At 44.2% G+C, this 20,000-nt stretch overlaps 1 protein-coding gene across 1 annotated transcript; it reads left to right on the top strand.

Annotated features, from left to right (window-relative positions):
- Nucleotides 1-1,098: 1,098 nt before the first annotated feature.
- On the top strand, nt 1,099-8,694 carry TBR1 (T-box brain transcription factor 1). Its single transcript, XM_061200674.1, has 6 exons — nt 1,099-1,790; nt 2,379-2,533; nt 2,887-3,008; nt 3,609-3,767; nt 4,725-4,786; nt 7,839-8,694. Exons 1-6 carry the CDS (start codon nt 1,099-1,101, stop codon nt 8,692-8,694), a joined length of 2,046 nt encoding a protein of 681 aa, XP_061056657.1.
- Nucleotides 8,695-20,000: the final 11,306 nt, after the last annotated feature.

Consider the following 20,000-nt stretch of genomic DNA (forward strand, 5'->3'; position numbering starts at 1 on the left):
AGTGCAGTGGGATGCGAGGGATGCATGGCGCCTGCCCCCAGTTAGATGCTCTTCAGATAATCTGCAACCAAGCTCGCTGATAAAATATTTAGGAAAGACCTCGTAAACATCACAGCAACTACATTAAGGCACTTCAGCCCGACAGCTTATGATTATTTCAAAACTTAAAAAGGAGATCATTGATTGTCACTGTTTCTGTGCTCAACCAAGAAACCGAACCTTCCCGAGGTGGGTGGATGGGTGGCTGAGTTGCTTGCTTTTCTCCCCCACTACTCCCCCTTCCCGCTCTCTTTCATGGAGGTGGCTCTCAGCAGCAGTGATTTATTTATTTATGTATGTAGTTTAAAAGGTGTGCGTTGGTGGGGGTGTTCATGGAGGACACACAGGACCTGCTCACAAAGGACTGGGTCAGGTGTCTTGTGCTTCTGTATTAACTGGAAAAGACAGACTCTGGAACTTTTACAGGGCGAGAAGAGGCCACCGGCTCGCGCTTTGTATACTTTGCACTTGAAATCGTTACATTCAACTGAATATTTGGCTCATTCAGATCCGAAAAGTCTCCTAGCATCGTTGAATTCCCTCCTCCGCCCCTCAGCTCCAAAGGAGGGAGGTGGGGGGAGAAGGTAGGAAAATGTTTAGTAAATTGCACATCTTTGAATCTTCCTAAAGCAGTGGTCACAAAGCTTAAAGGTGACACAACAGTGCTCACGTAAAACTAACACACGTTCCCCACCCCACCCCCAAGCCAACAATAAAATCATCCCCTTCAGTTTGCCATGATCGCAGCGACCAGGAGCCAGGTGATTATCCTAATTAATGTCTATCTAATTAAATTACTGTCAGCAGTTAACCAATGGCAGGAGCCGTTTCATCGGCTGCACAAGCAGCAAGATCAAAAGTGAGCCTTTTCTGATTGCTGCATAGTGTCAATTGGCCAATCTCTTCTCCCAGGGAAAAAAAAAGTAAATCAAACCTTTGAGAAGCATTTGCTGGTTGAAGTGCTTTCTGTCTAGTGAGGGGGTCTGTGGATTTCTAGTTTATGATAAATAGGACTTTAAAAACCAGGGACAGGAGGGCGAGTGTTCAGGTTCCAGAGCTATGCAGCTGGAGCACTGCCTTTCTCCTTCTATCATGCTCTCCAAGAAATTTCTCAATGTGAGCAGCAGCTACCCACATTCAGGCGGATCTGAGCTCGTCTTGCACGATCATCCCATTATCTCGACCACTGACAACCTGGAGAGAAGTTCACCTTTGAAAAAAATTACCAGGGGGATGACGAATCAGTCAGATACAGACAATTTTCCTGACTCCAAGGACTCACCAGGGGACGTCCAGAGAAGTAAACTCTCTCCTGTCTTGGACGGGGTCTCTGAGCTTCGTCACAGTTTCGATGGCTCTGCTGCAGATCGCTACCTCCTCTCTCAGTCCAGCCAGCCACAGTCCGCGGCCACTGCTCCCAGTGCCATGTTCCCGTACGCCGGCCAGCACGGACCCGCGCACCCCGCCTTCTCCATCGGCAGCCCCAGCCGCTACATGGCCCACCACCCGGTCATCACCAACGGAGCCTACAACAGCCTCCTGTCCAACTCCTCGCCGCAGGGCTACCCCACCGCCGGCTACCCCTACCCACAGCAGTACGGCCACTCCTACCAAGGAGCCCCGTTCTACCAGTTCTCCTCCACACAGCCCGGGCTGGTGCCCGGCAAAGCGCAGGTGTACCTGTGCAACAGGCCCCTTTGGCTGAAATTTCACCGGCACCAAACGGAGATGATCATCACCAAACAGGGCAGGTAATGCTACGTTCTTGGCTGCCGCTGCTCCAGGCGCGGTCCGGGGGCAAGTGCACCCGGCTTGTGACCGCCGCGGCAGCGAAGATTTGGGGTCGGGAGCGGAGTGGAAGGCGCTCTGGCGCGTCCTAGAGTTGGCTGGTGTTGGAAAAACGTAAAGTGGAAGGTCTAGCCACCGCGGTGATGTCGGGGAGGGGGGTCCCGCTCTAGAAAGGTGGTCGGAGAGCCAGGCAGTGGCCGGAGAAAGGAGAGCGAGAGAGAGAGGGGGAGAGCCCTGGCCGGCGGCCGGGAGATGGGAGGGACGCATCAACGCCCGATGCACCGACAGGTGGAGATTCGGGTCGCCAATCTCGCTTTCCAGCTGGGCAGTGCTACCTGCCGACTCCCCACTCCAGCTCACCTGCCGACTCCCCGACTTCAGCCCCACTTCTTTTCCTCCGCCACCACCCCTTTTCCAACCCAGCAAACATTCGCTCATTGACGCTGAGAGAACAAGTTTTGCTTTGCTATCTGGCGCCTCGCTTCTTGCATTTAATCTTTAACATTTATGTTTTTCCCCCTTGTTTTCTCCCCCCTTCCTAATTTAAATAGGCGCATGTTTCCTTTTTTAAGTTTTAACATTTCTGGTCTCGATCCCACGGCTCATTACAATATTTTTGTGGATGTGATTTTGGCGGATCCCAATCACTGGAGGTTTCAAGGAGGCAAATGGGTTCCTTGCGGCAAAGCGGACACCAATGTGCAAGGCAAGTCCTTCCAATTAACACGTTTTCCTGACACTTATTTAGGTGAGAATGATTAATTAAAGCCTTTGTGGACTGGCTCGAGCGACTTTTAAAACGATCGGCCAATGACTTCTAAAAGGAAACGAGAGGGATAGGGGGACAGACTGAGCCGCGAGAAGGGGGAGGATTATGCAAAAGCTATTTTAATCATCCCACTTAATAGGAAGAAAGCGCGGCCTAAAAAAGCCCCAGCTAATGGGCCTCACAGTGGAATAAGGGGTGTGCGTATGTGTATGTGTGTTTGTCCTACGTGGTGAGGAGCTGGGACTGGGCAGTGCCCGGGGCACGTGTAAACAACTTGTTTCTTTCTCTAGGAAATCGGGTCTATATGCATCCGGATTCCCCCAACACGGGGGCTCACTGGATGCGTCAAGAAATCTCTTTTGGAAAATTAAAACTTACAAACAACAAAGGAGCTTCAAACAACAATGGGCAGGTCAGTGGCTCAAGCGCTCATTTCTCTCTCTCTCTCTCTCTCTCACACACACACACACACACACACACACTCTCACTTATACATACTCGTCCCTCCCTAAGATCCAGTTCATCACTTTAAATCAACATGAGAAACTGGACACGTTTCTTTGCTTCATTAAAAAAGACTTCTAAAAAATTCTATTTCCATCCTCCAAAATTATATTAAACAATCTACAAAGTTGTTCTTGTCCCCCCCTCACGCTCAATCCCGAGTTCCCAACCTTCCCAAGTACAAATACTTGGTTGATTTTGAGAAGGAAACGCGCAGGATCTGCAGGTTGTGAAAATCTTTGTTTCTCCTTAAAGGAGGACTGGGAGAAGGGCCCTGAGGATCGGGCGGTCGGGTTTGGTTTTCCTCCCGTGCTCGGGCGATCCGTGCTCCGGGGCAGCGAGGGCTGGTGCGCCCCAGCCAGCCAGTCACCAGCCGGGCGAGGCCCGCTGTCAGTCAGTAGGGGCGGCGGGCTCCTTGCAGCCTTCGCGCGGCCCGCGGCGCAGAGCCCCGCGCACGCCGTCCGCGTTAACGCGCCGCCCGGCGCTCCCCTTTCTCTCCGCCGCACAGATGGTGGTTTTGCAGTCCTTGCACAAGTACCAGCCCCGCCTGCATGTAGTGGAAGTGAACGAGGACGGCACGGAGGACACCAGCCAGCCCGGCCGCGTGCAGACATTCACTTTTCCCGAGACTCAGTTCATCGCCGTCACCGCCTACCAGAACACCGATGTAAGGAGGCCTGGGGGCTGGGCGCGCGGCGGTCGGCACCGGCTTCTCCAGGCCCGCGCCGCTACCCCCGGCCATCCCCCGCTCTGGCACTAACGTCAGCCGCAGCTGGCTCTGCTGAGCCTTTTAGGCGTAGGGCTAGGGGCCTGCTGGGCACCTTCCCTAAATACCTAGCCGGTGGGAAAACGCTTCCTATTCGTCTCCGTCGCGGGTCACCCGGGCCACCTTTAAGGTGACCAGAATTTCTAGGGCCTCTTGGGAATTTTTATTTAGTTTTCAAACATCACTTGCTGGGTGATCAAAAGAAACCCACATTCATATATTTAAAAACTACAATAAATTACTGGGGGCTACGAAGTGAGTTTTCTAGCAGTTTGAACTTAAGCATTTGCAAGTTTGCAGAAACTTATTTTACTACTGTTGATTTGACTACTAGAAGTGATGGTGTTTTTTAAAAACTTAAATGAAAATATTAGAAGTTAAAAATATGCACTTATTTTAAATCAAAACTGATTTTAAGATGCAACTTGTGGGTTCTTCAAGTTGTGTATCAAAAGCGACCAATTTTAAAAAATATGATGGAACATTTAAGATACACAACATTTTTTAGTGATGAATTCAAGTGCCCCTTAAAGATTTTTGCCTGAGTAAGTGCATTATGTAACAAGTATTTTAAAAAATGAGTATTTGGACCAATTTAGAACACATGGGAGAGCTAATTGAAAGCAATTCTTTAGTTTTAGTCACCATTAATTTAAACATGTTCCTCATAACTTTCATCATACTTTCTTTTTTTCCCTTTCCACCCATTCCCTCAAATTTTTCAGTTAGGGAAACTTTGCTATTTAATGAAATTGTGGGCCGTAAGCCCCTGTAAAAAGCGGCAGATGACATATCCTTAAACACCCAATCCTCTGTATAGAATGTAAAATCGTATTAATCTTTTTTTCTCTTTTCCAGATTACACAACTGAAAATAGATCACAACCCCTTTGCAAAAGGATTTCGGGATAATTATGACACGTAAGTAGTTTTGCACCTTCTCAAATTTGTGGAATTGGGCTTTAGGTCAAAGGTGGATTGCTTTGTACAAGGCTTTTGGAAGCTAGAAAGTGTGAAGACAGGGTTGTTTTCGAGGTTTTCCTTTCCTTTTTGTCGGCTCCCCTTCTCTCTGGTGACCTGGCTTAGTACTTCTGCGGTTTTGGTGAAAGGTTTCCTCCGCCTATTTTTAGCTTTTGCGTGAATTACAAAGTTGTTGGCGGGGCTCGGGGACTGGCTGGCTGGGGAAGCCGCCCTGGTTCCCGGGTGTGCGAGTTGTATGTGGCACTGCAGATGCTCAGCTCAGATTGTCTGTGTCTGAAACCGCCCGAGTCTGCCTGAAAGTGCATGTGGCTCTGGCAGTTGTTACAGTCTCCTTGGCATATGTGACTTTTATTTACCCATTTCCAAGTTTTGTGTAATAGCTTTTCCTGTGCAAGTTTACTATGGACTGAATAAAAATGTGCACCCACTACAGACAAGTTCACGAGCACAGCCGATACTGCAGTCACTTCAGGCTTTGGGAAGGACCCAGGTTCTGTTGCTGTGTATTATTTATGCTTCGAAAGAAAAATATTTCCTCTTATCGTTTGTATCTAGGTGCGTTTTAATTAAATGTGTTGGTTCCCTTTTCTCCAGGCCTCCCTTACCTATCTCCATTTCTTTTCTATCAAAATGCTGTCCTCTGGGGGCAACAGTAGGTGTAAACTGAATACTTCCTGGGCTTGTTCTAGCGTTCTTGCTCAGAGCCCAGGTATAGTGCCTAGGAGTTCAGATAGAGTTATATAGCAAGATCTAAATCTGCATTGTGGTGATCCCTTCACTTTTTTCTGACCATAGAAGGGAAGGATACATAAATTTTAATTTCATGGCTTGCATTAAGTGCTTGGGATAGAACTACAAAGTTGAAGCTGTCTTTGACTAGGAATAGATTAAATTTGTGGAGGAGACAAATGGCTATCTCCAGGTAGATACCAAACTTCCCTCCTGATATTTTTTATAACAAATTGAAAAGACAGTCATTGATGGTACTGCCTGTAACTGTCATGTGCATCCCTCAAAAGTGGTCCAAAGGAAGCAAGCCTCATCAGTATGATTCCCCAGAAAAAAAACTTGGCTACTCTAGTCCTTCCTCACAATCTAAAAAAGGTGGGCTCAGCACAGTGGAAAGTGTGTGGCCCATGAGACCAGAGATATTGGCCTCTGTACTAGGCGGTCTTGTAGATTTTGAGCTTTTAATTCTGCTGTGAACATCTGTTCCAAAGCATTTATTTTGCACAAATCAATTCAGTAATCCCAAGTGGGTTGGGACCTGCATGGGCATATAAACTGTATCTTTTGCAGATTGTTTTTTTTTCTTTTTAAAATATTGTGGTGGTAAACAGAGAAGATATTTGCACCTTGCTGGTTATGTTCCCTTCCTGCCTCCCTCTACTTGTTCTTATTTGAGGCTGGAATTAAATTTCAGGAGGGAAATTTTGTGCAGTAAGCAAACTGCACCTGAGCAGCCACAGCATAACCCTCACCTGCCCCTCTTCTGGCTGACTTCTGTTGGAAAAAACCACTTCCATTTGGTTCTTAAATCACTATATATTTCTCATAAAAAGCTTCTTTAACTATACAAGTGGATATCTTAGACATTTATGGGTTAGAGAAGAGTAGAATGGTTTATGACACTCCCTTTCCACTGTTAATGTTGGTTATTTGGGCCTGGCTCACTTTTGGAGAAACAGGGAGAGCAATGAAGAGTTCAGGGGGGCCAGGGGGTTTGCTTGGCCACTCACCAGGGAATCTCCTCCCCAAAGGATTGAGGTCTGACAAGACTGAGGCTCTCTTTCAAAACAGTCTGTTGATTAAAGATTAAAACATTTATGTGTGAGCTAAATAAAAAGGGAGGCATGTGTGTATGTGTATGAGAAAATACTTCGACCAATCTTGATCCAATCTCTGGTTCCTTCTCAATTCGAATGGGATTTTCTAGGCCCAGGGCCTAGAGCTAATCTTTGACTATTTTATTTAAGGTAATTCTTAGTAACACAATTACTGTATGTGATTGGGCAAGTTATTTAACTTCCCTTTCCCTCAGTTTCTTCACCTGTAAAGTGGGATAATAATGGTACCTAACTTGGAAAATTGTTGTGATGGTTAAATAAATTACTGTCTGTACAGTCCTAGACAAGGGTGCCTGGTACACATAATCAAGTTGTATAGGGATGGGCTATTATTAGTGCGAGATTGCTTGGCGGAGGTTGATAACTGTAGTTTAAGAGTTTGCCCCCCAAGTTGTTGTTACTGTTGTTTTTAACCAGTAACAGATCAAAAGCTGGGGAAAGAAGGTCAGAGTAAAGAACGCTTTTTCTTTGCAAAAGAATTTTACTGATTGATGACTTTGTTTCCAAGTAGTAATTCTTGTTTGTATTAGTGGTGGGGGGCGGGGGGTTGAAAGATCACACGGGGAAAACAAGACAGTAAGTCCTGCGGAGGCTTCCAGCAGTAACCCTCCGGGTCTCAGCAGACTGGCGAAGACCAGTCTGATGCTTATCAGTACCTGGGGGGCCCGCGTGTGTGTCAAATGGAAGAAAGCGGTCTTAAAAGGGTGGAAGTGGGTGACTTGTTTAGAAATTTCGCTCAGAAACTCTCACCGAAGAAAAAAGGCCCACTGGGCAAATAACACCTTAGTTCCTGGGTAAATCTGCCTCAATGTGTACACATACAGTGGAGAAGTGGGATGAGAATCCCCTGCTGTGCTCCTCTCTCGGGCCCCCTGTGCACCTGGCGAGAGATCGCAAGAGAGGAGGGAAGCCTTCCTCTTCACCTGTATCATTTTTAGGTCCCTGAATAGACAGATTGATTCCTTTATAATGTCACGATTTATTTTGGAGATGATGCAGGTCTGTGACCTTTTGTCTGTCTCCATCCTGGACGGCATGTTACACGTGGAGATGGTGCGGGTGGGCGACCAGGGGTGGCCTTCCCTTTTGCCCCCCGAAGGGACCTGGCGCCACCCTTCGGTTCTCTCTCTCTCCCTCCCTCGCAGGATCTACACTGGCTGCGACATGGACCGCCTGACCCCCTCGCCCAACGACTCCCCGCGCTCGCAGATCGTGCCCGGGGCCCGCTACGCCATGGCCGGCTCTTTCCTGCAGGACCAGTTCGTGAGCAACTACGCCAAGGCCCGCTTCCACCCGGGCGCGGGCGCGGGCCCCGGGCCGGGGACGGACCGCAGCGTGCCGCACACCAACGGGCTGCTGTCGCCGCAGCAGGCCGAGGACCCGGGCGCGCCGTCGCCGCAGCGCTGGTTTGTGACGCCGGCCAACAACCGGCTGGACTTCGCCGCCTCGGCCTACGACACGGCCACGGACTTCGCGGGCAACGCGGCCACGTTGCTCTCGTATGCGGCGGCGGGCGTGAAGGCGCTGCCGCTGCAGGCGGCCGGCTGCACTGGCCGCCCGCTCGGCTACTACGCCGACCCGTCGGGCTGGGGCGCGCGCAGCCCCCCGCAGTACTGCGGCGCCAAGTCGGGCTCGGTGCTGCCCTGCTGGCCCAACAGCGCCGCGGCCGCCGCGCGTATGGCCGGCGCCAACCCCTACCTGGGCGAGGAGGCCGAGGGCTTGGCCGCCGAGCGCTCGCCGCTGCCGCCCGGCGCCGAGGACGCCAAGCCCAAGGACCTGTCCGACTCCAGCTGGATCGAGACGCCCTCCTCCATCAAGTCCATCGACTCGAGCGACTCGGGGATTTACGAGCAGGCCAAACGGAGGCGGATCTCGCCCGCTGACACGCCCGTGTCCGAGAGCTCGTCCCCGCTCAAGAGCGAGGTGCTGGCCCAGCGGGACTGCGAGAAGAACTGCGCCAAGGACATAGGCGGCTACTACGGCTTCTACTCGCACAGCTAGGCCGCCCCTGCCCGCCTCGGTCCCGCGCCCCGCCGCGGCCGGGCCCCCGCCAGCCCCTCGCGCCTCTCCCCCTGCGCCTCCTGCCCACGCCCCACTCGCGCGCCCCCTCAGTTTGTTTGACCCTCGATCACCGTCTGCGGCGGATTAGTACAGGTCTCCGAGTGTAATTTTAACCTTTCTTTCTTTCTTTTTTTTTTTTTTTGCACAGCAGTTTCCGCAGTTAGCGCACCGACCTTCAACTTGGCTGTAAACCTTTTGGTTTTCCTACTTACGAACCTTCTGTGAAGTTATCCTCCCAACAATTCCCCTCCCCCTCGTCTTTTTCTCACCCTCTCCTTCCCTTTCTGGTAATGAAACTCTTCACCTTTAGGAGACCTGGGCAGTCCTGTCAGGCAGCAGCTATTCCGACCCGCCAAGTCTCGGCCTCCCCATTAACCGTAGGATGTTGACTCTAGAACCTGGACCCCCCAGCGCGTCCTTTCTTATCCCCGAGTGGATGGATGGATGGATGGTAGGGATGTTAATAATTTTAGTGGAACAAAGCCTGTGAAATGACTGTATATAGTGTTAATTTACTGTAACGAATGGCTAGTTTTTATTCTCATCGTCAAGGCACAAAACCAGTTCACGCTTAACCTTCTCGTTCATTTCTTTTCCTTTCTTTGCCTTTTCCTCCACCCCCCCTCCCCTTTAAACATTTTTTTCTGGTGGGATAATTAACAATATTCTAAGAGGCTCTGAAAACTTGAAACTTGAAAAACTAGATAATGATGGGTTTCTCACTTCTCCTCAATCCGTTGCATGAAATAATTACTCTGTGCCCTACTGCACACAAATAGCTAAGGAGAATCTGACCAAACACCTGTAAAGGATAGGTGTCTTTTCATAGGCAAGTCGATTAAGTGGCATGATGCCTGCAAAGCAAAGCTAACTGGAGTTATATGTTTTTTACCCCTTCCTTCTAAATAGAATAGCTCGACATCAGCAATATTATTTTGCCTTATTTGTTTTTCCCCAAGTGCCAAATCCATTACTGGTCTGTGCAGGTGCCACATATGCTGACAAACTGTTTCTGAGTATCTTTTCAGTTCCCCCCTCCACCTTTATATGCTGTAAATCTTTGTAATGAATATTCTACTAATGATATAGATGACTGAATTGTTGGTAACTATAGTGTAGTCTAGTGAAGATGAATTGTGTGAGTTGTATATTTTACTGCATTTTAGTTTTGAAAATGATTTCCCCGCCACCTAGAAACAGCTGCAATTTGACTTCCTTGGGAAAACACTAGCATTAATGCAAGTAAAACTGTTTTTCCCCCTCCCACTAAGTCTTGTTATATTTGATAAGGAGCACTAATCCCCCTGAAAATAGATTAGTAGGATTTCTAATGTTGTGTAGCAAACCTATACTTTTTTTTGTATTTTAAAATTAATGTGAAATATGCATCATACACAATATTCAATCTAGATTCCAGTCCATTGGGGGGATTTTTTTTCCTGATAGGAATTCAGGGTCTAAACGTGTGTATATTTTGGCTCTTCTGTAAATCTAATGTTGTGATTTTTATATTTGTTTCGTTTTGTCTGTGAACTGAATAATTTATACAAGTACACACTCCATTGAGAAACGTTTTGTTTTTTGCTCGTTTGTATCGTCTGTGTATAACAAGTAAAATAAATCTGGTAAAATGCTATGGTGTTTGAAAGCAGTTTACAGTTTGAAAATAATTTAATTATAGATGATTATTTTTAAGGGTTAAGGAAGAATAGCCTGTCCCTACTCCAATATGGGGCAGTCTGTTTAGTGGGAACTACCTCCCATTTTCCTCTTAAATTTGTTTTATAGCACCACCAGTAATTACTTTTTTTACTCTTATTTACAACTACTTAGTTCCCTGTGAGTCGTTTCACTTTGTTGCACTCTTTTTTTTTTTCAGGAAAATGTAGACACTTCCTTATATCTTTAAGTGGGAAATAACGTGAGCAGGAAAAGGAGGATCTTTAATACGAAATTTAGAATTTCTTTAAATTTCACAAAGTCAGGAGGGAGGCTTTGGGCAAGAGAAGGGTGTGATTTAAATGCTTGTCAAAATAGGCTGTTGACCGCAGCTCTAGGCAGATGTCGAAAATTCCGGTCTTTAAACACGAGGCCTTGGAGTTGAGTGGTGAATCCGTAAATGAATACACAGGATGGCCTACATTTCTTGAGTGGATTGTTTTGGGGGGATTGGGAGGGGTTGGGGGGGGGAAGGATTCATAGAGCAAACTCGTGAAAGGTCGGTATTTAACCACTGAGCTTAAAACTTGCTTTAGGAGGTATCTGGGGGGCACCACTCCGTCTTTTCTGCAACGGAACTCCTGTGCCAGTCCTGCCCAAGCCAGATCTCCATCCCTTGAGAAAAAAATGCAGAAATGTGGATATTCCAGCTGGGGGGTCGCTGCGTCTTAGTCAAGGTGTCCGCAGAGCTCTGCCTTTACCTCCTGGAGAAGCGATTTTTGTACTTTTGTGTCCAGAGAAACGAGATCCAAGAAAGAGGTGGAGAATGGTTCAACCTTCTTGCTTAGTCTGGGCCAGTCTCAGTTTATGGGACGAAATTTACCACCACCCAGAGATGGTCGTGTATCCCCTTTGCAATTTGACAGATGCAAAGAGGCTTCAAAGTTCCAATTAAAATGAAAATTGGTGGGGGGAACAAGACCGATTTGCCTTCCCTGGGCGATTTCGCCACTAGACGGCGTTCCGCGGAGTTTTGTCTGCCACACAGAAAAGCGAAGACTGATTTTCCTTTGTGTTTCTCCGTTCCCACACCTAAGAACTAAACAAGAGGACAAAAAGCACAAAACAGGGGGCCTGCGTGGCGAGTGAAGTGGAGCAGTGTATTCCTGCAATCACCCACTGGCCCTGCGCTCTTGCGACCTCGGCGCCGCCGAGCAGGAGGCGCACGTGCAGCCGGGAGGCCCCGGGGGCGCCCAGGCCGAGGGCGAGGGTAGCGGGGGCCGCGCTGGGCTCCCGGGAGTGAGCCTGGCGGTCGGAGCGCGGCGCCCGGCCAGGCCTGCCGCCCTCGGGCCAGAGTCACCGCGAGCAAAGGAGTCGGTGTCATGTGCGGAAACGAAGCTCTTAGAAGCCGAGGATAGATTTCACAGGAACGTAGTGCCCGGTACTGAAAGACGCACTTAGCTGCTATTAGGAAGTACTTAAAAAAATTGGGGAGGTCGTTTCCCTTGCAGCTCTGCACCATCTGCTGTGTGGACTGAGTCAGCGTGAGGTAAATTTGCAGCTCCGCGCTCCTCTCGGAGGCAGTGTGCTTTTCTGTCCTTTGCAAGCATGATCATTTCTCCTGGCTTCCAAGGAGTCTTGGGTGTCTAGTGAAGTGACACTGTCAATGTGTCGCAGAAGCTGCTGCTATTCCAAGGAAATCAGAGTTTGTTTTGGGAGGGCCTGCAGGAACCAGAGTTCGCGTCCCGGGTTAGATTTCGAGTTGCCTTTTTATCTCCGTGAGGGTAGGAGTCAGGGGAGGGACGGAGAAGGATGACGAATCCTCCCCGTAAACTGCAGATTTCCCCAGTTTTCCAAAGTGTCTTTTCAAAAAGAGAAAGAAAGAAAAAAAGGCGAGCGTGCGGCTAGCATTCTATTCTGGCTCCAGCCTTCCCGCCACTCGCATCCCTCGCCATCTTAGCTCCTTGCCCACCAGCCGCTTGGGGCCGAGCGCGGCGGGCAGGCGCCGCTCGAGCCCAGAGACGCTGCGCCCTGCGTTCTTCACCTTCGAGCCGGTGCCGCGGGTCAGGGTGGCCGGCGGGCGGGCACAGAGCGCGCTGCGGTCGAGGGCGTCCGGGAGCCCAGGCCGGCGGGGACGGACATCCGCACGAGTTCGGCCGGCAGTGGGGCCGCTCCGAAGGCCTGGTCTGTGCCGCTGAGCCTGGGCCCAGGCTCTGTGGCTTCGCCGTTGGGTGGCGGCGGGGGGCGGCGGCGTCCTGGCTGTCCCCGCCGTGGATCCAGGCCGGGAGTCCAGGCGAGGAACGCAGGCAGGGATCCAGGCCGCGCGTCTAAACAGGGGGCCCAGCGTAGGTCCAGACCTGGAGTCCAGGCGGTTCTCCTGTCCCTTCAAGAGTCCGGTCCAGCGTGGCTCGCGGCCTTGACTCTGGCCTTGGGTGCGGCCCTCCCAAGCCGGGCAACCCACTAGGATTTACGGCGTGAAAGCCTTTGTAGGCCTAGCAGAAATTTACTGGATTTGTTTAAAAAATCAGGTCGTTTCTGTCTCTTTAGGACTGACTTAACATCCCCCGAGCTCTTAAAATGTAATTTAGGGTCTACGGAGAACTTTATGAACCATCTTACCTCCTGCAGTTACATTTTCTTATAAATCCTGCTGCTAAAACTCACTGTGACCCACCTTTTTTTTTTGTGATGCTAAGTATTTATCTTTTTAGGAGTGAGCTTTCAAGGATGTTGTACTTTCTGTTTAGGGTGCAGGCTAGGAACAAAAGCCTTGTTGAGTAGAGGCTGTTTACATTCTCGGGGAATTTAAAATGCACTGTAGCAGTATTTGGGCAACGTATTTGTGTACATAAGTGATTTTTATAAAATGTTCTGCCTGTCCTCTGGTGCAGCACCTTTTCTATGCATATATGAGTTATTTTATCATGTATGCGTTTTAGCCATGGAGATAGGAAAAATCGCAGAGCTTATGATCCTGTGTGAAAACAAACCAATCTAGATTCCTCCATAGCAAACAGTAACAATTATTCTCATTTTTAGGCAAACTTACTTTGAAGAAGTCAGCAACTTTAAAGACCAGTGATAAGCATTCCGTTTTAAAAATATTTAATTTACTCTGGTATGTGGGCAATTGCTTGGTTAATTTTAATATTTTAGAGTAAATGTTCATCCTAATGTCAGTAGAATCAATCTTTGAAAAGGTAGCTGAGAATTTTTAAGCAAGTTGAATCTCTATGATTTGTTGAATTTACAATTTGAGTGCAAGATTTAGTCTTGGACAGTCAGTTTTTCTTTTGCCAGAACAAGATGAGTCTCTCAAGGAAGACAGAGACAAAGTAGGCAGTAGGAAGACAGAGACAAAAATCCTACAAAGTAGGATTTTAGGCATTGCATTATACTTGATTTAATTCAGTTGCTTTGAGATTTGTATGTCTTCCTGGTTCTGGTCTTCAGCTTGTAAGTTAGGTTGCAACGTATTTAAAAATATATTCACTTGAAAGAAAACCCCACTGCTTTCACAATAAAGTAAACTTGATGGTGTACAAGTCATTGGTCTCATCTGAGCTGATTATATCAGCCTTGCATGTATTTTACACCCACAGTATGGTTTGCAGTGGTGTTCAAGGCATAGTGTGAAAAATTTGATTTGAATAGTTCCATTAAAGCAATGGAAAAAAAAAAAAAACATGGCTTAATAGACCTTCTAGTGATAGATACCCGTCTTCCTATGCTAACTCTGAAATAAATATGTGGTCTAGTATTAGGAACATAGCATTTAGAAGACCCTTGCTGGTAATATTTAATTTAATAAACATACTAACTGTGACATTATTAATGCAATGAAACTTGTACCACAAGCTGATTCTTTCAGGTTGTTTGACCTATTACTTATCACTAGATTCCTTATAAACATATCCTGTGACTTATAACTTGAATTTTATATTAAAATTATTTTGGATTTCAACTCTAAAAATATCTGCATGACAAGGCACTCATTTTATATACAAAGCATTTATACTTATGTATCTTGGCCACCTTTTATGAGGAGGAAGATGGAATTTATGAAGGGAGAGCATCTCTAGGGATATGCCTCTGGTTATTTTGGCTAATATAGTTATTTTGTTTCAATACTAGTAGAAAAAAAAAGAATATAAGGTTAACTTTAAGTTTTGGGACAAGAGTTATACTTACTTAGTATATATATGTCATATATAGGCATTATATATGTATATACGTATACACTAAGTTTCAAGAAATGGCAAGTTAATTGAACTTTCTGGTTGAAAGGATATTCCCAGCTCAATTTTCAACTTTTAAGGTGTATTTCTCTTTTATTTTGTCATTCCTAGTATGAAGGGGAAGGCATTTTTCAATCTTAGGATAATTCAGAAGCAATTTTTTGGTTCTCAGTTAATTCAGTCTCATCTTAAAAGTTCAAATTTAGCAAAGCACATGTTCCCTTGTTCATGCCAAGTGTGATAAAAACTAGTCGAAAAATAAAACTATTGCAAACAAGTAGAGCACTGCACTTCACTGCATACTATACAGGCCACATCATTTCTAGGTCTGATGTCACTGCCTACTGGGCTGCCATTTGTGGGCACAAGTAAGGCCTCCTTTGAAAGTGGATAGAAGGCACTACCGTTTCAGATATGTGTGTTTGAATTGTGTGTGTGTGTGTTTTAATATCCTTTTTGAATAGTGATAAGCATACTTGTGAGCATTCAAACATTTGCCGTCTTCTATCAACAAAAGGTTATTCTTTTTAGGCTCTGGGATGTGTTTTTCTCACTCTGCATTGGAAGCTCTTTTCTTTGTATCTAAAACATGAATTAGCAAAATCATCTCTCCCCCTTTGTAATATAGTCAAATTATAGGCTATTCTGTGTAATTATAACTTTCTCAATAGTTTAATCTTTCTATTTACGGTATGAAACTATCACATACATATTTAAGTTTAACATCCTTGAACTTCAATGAATGAAATACACATACATGTTATATAGATTCAGTTTAGGCCATCTGCAATCAACAATGGTATTTTATGAGAACATCTCAGTTATCATATAGATTTGTTATTTTGAATGGCTCACTCAGTTGGGAATTTACAAGAGGCCAAACCATTATTTCTAATAAAAAATGTTTCAAAGGTGGTTAGTACTTTTATAACCTAATTTGTTTTTTAGTTTGAATTGTATAATTTTGGATATAATTTTACCAAATAATAACAATGTTTACTACTTGGCACCTTCCTAAAAAAAACAGAAGCTGTAATGAGGACTTATCCTTTCACAGTTTACCTACCACTGAATGCTGTGTATTATGTTCAAATGAAATCTTTTTTTCCTACCTCTGTCTTAATTTGCTACACACACACACATACACACGCGCGCGTGCTATTTTTTTTAATGACTGTGTTCTAAATAATCCTTAGAGCTCACTCACCTTTGGGATTCACTCTCTCAATTTATGCTCACATTCTGCTTTGTTCCTGTGAAGAAAGTCAAAGAGACATACTGATTCCTCCTCAACAAATTTGTTCTTTCCTCCCCCCAGCTCTGCTGTCTCTCTGACACTCATTTTGCCCTTGTCAACTCTCTTGCCAACAACTTTTTTTTTAAACCTACTCTTCCTTCTCATGCTACCACCCTGAACCTGAGTCTTTCTAAAATCTATGCCTGATTCATCAGTTTCTTTCAGATCAGAATGTTTATGCTTTCCCCAAAAGCAGTTGTAAAGTTTTCAGGACAAATATCAGATACAATATGTCTTTTTATTTAACTTCTCCCACATTGGTTTTTTATTTTGTGCTGTTTTCCCCTATATATTTCTAATCACTTCTCTCAATATTCACTTTATTCTCTTATCTTGGATTTTTTTTTTGTGAAAGGACAGTATTTTTCTTTTATTGGTATTTCTGTTCTCTTTTTTACCCCTAACATTCTTAGCTATGTGAGGCACTCCATTTATTCCCTGCCGTCTTTTGTACTTAGGACCCATCTTTCAATGCTTTCTTTGATCCTTTTCAATTCAGCTTCCTCATTTGCACAGACATTAAAATCTTTCTTACATTTACCAGTGTGCCCTTAACCAAATGTAATGGCCTTGTTATAGACTAATCTTTATTCTCTTAGCTATTTAAACATCATAATTAGCCCTTTGGGTGATTCAGAATCACAGATTCTGCAACTCCTTCACTTTCCCTTCCGTCCTCCAGCTTTTCTTTCATGGGGCTCTCTGCTTGCTTATTTATTTATGCAGTTTCTACGTTTCTATAGGGTTGCTTTTCACAGGGTATGCCCTCATATACCTCTTCCAAGAAAACTTGCTTGACATCTGTTATGGAAGAATGGGGTGGGAAAAAGAAGATCTAGTACTAGTTTTCCTAATACATGCCTTCCACCCATTGTCTAACAACCTTTACCTGCTTAATGGTTTCTTATTTCTTGTAGCCTGATACATTTTAATTGACATTCTGAATTTTTCTATCTGTCCTTCCTTGAACCATCTGATACAGACTTATGTTCTTCTTGCCTTTAAGTTTAACATGATGAGAATTGAAATGAATTTTAAAAATTTAATTTCTCTTAGTTAATATTAATGTAACCCCTTAAGGAGATTGGCATGTGAAGTATATGTGCCAGCACCACTAAGGAGGAAGGTTTTTTTTTTTTTTTAAATGGCTGTACAATTGTATGTACTATATCTTATTTATTTATTTATTTTTAACATCTTTATTGGAGTATAATTGCTTTACAATGGTGTGTTAGTTTCTGCTTTATAGCAAAGTGAATCAGTTATACATATACATATGTTCCCATATCTCTTCCCTCTTGCGTCTCCCTCCCTCCCACCCTCCCTATCCCACCCCTCTAGGTGGTCACAAAGCACAGAGCTGATCTCCCTGTGCTATGCGGCTGCTTCCCACTAGCTATCTATTTTACGTTTGGTAGTGTATATGTGTTTAATGACATCAATATCAGCCCTTTCTCTACATAGTTACAAAAAATAAAGTACCAAACCTAAGAGATTCAGGCCTTATAGATTATGAGAAACAGTTCTACCTGCATCACCACTTTTTAGGAAACTCTTTGCTCTGGAGTTTAAAGTTACACAGATTTTTAATTTCATTTTCAATTCTTTTTACAGATTCTCTACGGTAATCTTTCAAAATATAAATGGGTGTGTGTGTGTGTATAACACCATAATGAAACTAGAGAACAAGAACGTAAAATCAAGACTAATGAGTGGGGAATTTCTGACACTCCTTGTATCCTGCATCTTAGGCACTGTCATAATTGTGTGCTTTATGAGGATCTCTTACTGGAGCCTGAATACGTACCCGTTTCATAATCTCCTATCTATGAAAAGAATTCTATACCTCTGAGCACTAGAATCAAGAGCCTTTAAATTTATTACTTAATTTGCACACAGTATACTTTCCATTTGAATAATAAGTTGGTGAAAATGCCACCATGTCAAAGGAATGTTCACATGATATGACTGAAAATCTGTAGTTGGTGCCAAAGCCAATGTAGTATGCATGATACTGCCTTAAATTTGTTTTGTAAGTATAGGTCTCAAAGGAACCTGACTCCTAAGGTATAGTAGAAAAAATTGGACACAGAACATTTTATTTCTGTGATTTTCAATATCCTCATTCGTAAAATGAAATGATAAGCAAATCTTTTAAGTATCTTCCAGCTTTAAAGAACTTTGTTTTTTTTGACCTCTGATTTTCTATGCAGTTTGAGTTCAGATGTTCTGAGCTGTGGTAGAACGACCGCTAGGGCAGTGTCCTTTAAAGTTTTTAAATTGAGACTTGCAGTAATAAATAAATACACATAGACACATACAAGTGTCACAAAACATTTACCTTTACCACATTCGATACACTCTGATATTTTTTCTTTTATGGTCAACTTTATTGAAAAGAAAATTTTGGTTATGACCTAGTAAATTTGACAGTGACTTGAAGTTTGAGAAACATTGCCATAGTGATAGTGTTAACTTGACTAGCCTGTAACATCCTCAGTTTCCTCTTATATCTCTGCATTTTAGTATTTCTTTTCTAGAATCGCAGAATATACGTATTAGTGAAATAGAGTGAATCACTTCTTGTTTAATAACCTACTTGAATGTATGGTATAAAGCATGTTTTGATATAAAAATCAAGAGACTGTCATTTACAGTATTCTTTCCATTATGATCTGCAATTTAAAAATCTTTTAAAGTTCTTTCTCTTTGAGATTGCTAGATTTTATTTAAGACTATTTTTTTTTGACATTTAACATTTCTCTCTGTAACACGCAAACATACTTACTCTAAGCATATTGATTTATTGAAATCGAGGTCACTTCTAGTCTTTGAGATAAGCAGGCCCATACTTGCTGGTGTGGTTCTTGGTATGAACTGCCTCTTGCCCTTTCTTGACACTAACACAGCTGGATGCAGGAAGAGGCTATCAGCATCTCAGATCCTTTAGGGCAGTGGCTTCACAGTAGAATCCCCAAGGGAGCTTTTAGAAATTCTGTTGTCTGGATTTGCACCCCATTCCAAATAAATCAGAATATGAATGTTTGGTGGTGAGAGCTAGGCATCAGTGTTTTTAAAAGATTGCTTGGTGATTCCAGTGTGTAGCAAAATCTGGGAACCACTCCTCTAGGTTTTTTGTTTATTTGTTTGTTTTTGTAATGAAAGAAAAGGTAGAGTGTTTTTTGGTTTTTTTTTTTTTCTTTTTCTTTTTAGTTTAGCAGCTATTAACCATGGTGGCAAACTATCTGTCCATTATAATTTCATGCCTAGGGACTCTGATAATGGTAACTTTCTTAAAAATAGAAATAAGTTCACAGATTTAAAAATAACTGTTTTCAAATACCTTTCTATTTTTTAAAACATTGTGACAGTATGGTCATGTTTTAGAACAGGCAGTTTATCACCTTGACTCTAAGAGAAGAGCAACCTGAAGAACACTGTCTTCTCACTTTCTGTATAGAAGAAGCATTTGTACTCAAGCTTATCATGATTAAAATGTGGTGATTAGTGCTGTCTCTGGAAACTCTACAGACATCCATAAGGTAGCCCTTATCTACATACACGGAAGTTGGACGGTTGTCTGGAAGTATTGCATGTTTGACATCTATCTGATGTCATTCTCAAAAGAGTAAATGCCAGAGTATCTAGAATAGTTCTAATCCATGGAACAAATACAGAATTCTAGGGTAGGAAGTCAGTATAGCCATGCCAGCCATATATCATATTTCTATTCGGTTATAGAGGGATTACCTCCAAAATGTGTTAGATGGAAAAATTTCTTACCCTTAATATAGGCTAGATACAAGCAGCTTACTCAGATAGCTTCATAGTCCATGGCAACCTCCCAATTCATTCATTTTTAAGTGGTTGCATCCATTTGAGTCATGATGTGAACATCACCCAGCAAACTGAGTCACAGATTAATTTACATATTTGAGAAGTTGTTGTATTCAGTATATTGCAATAGAAATATCATAGAAATTTTGCTTTTTTATTTCATTGAGGTTCGGAATCCACTAAATTATGTTAAGGTTATTATTTTCTATTATCTC

Source organism: Eubalaena glacialis, chromosome 1 (assembly GCF_028564815.1).
Source record: "Eubalaena glacialis isolate mEubGla1 chromosome 1, mEubGla1.1.hap2.+ XY, whole genome shotgun sequence".
NCBI classification, from domain to species: Eukaryota; Metazoa; Chordata; class Mammalia; order Artiodactyla; family Balaenidae; genus Eubalaena; species Eubalaena glacialis.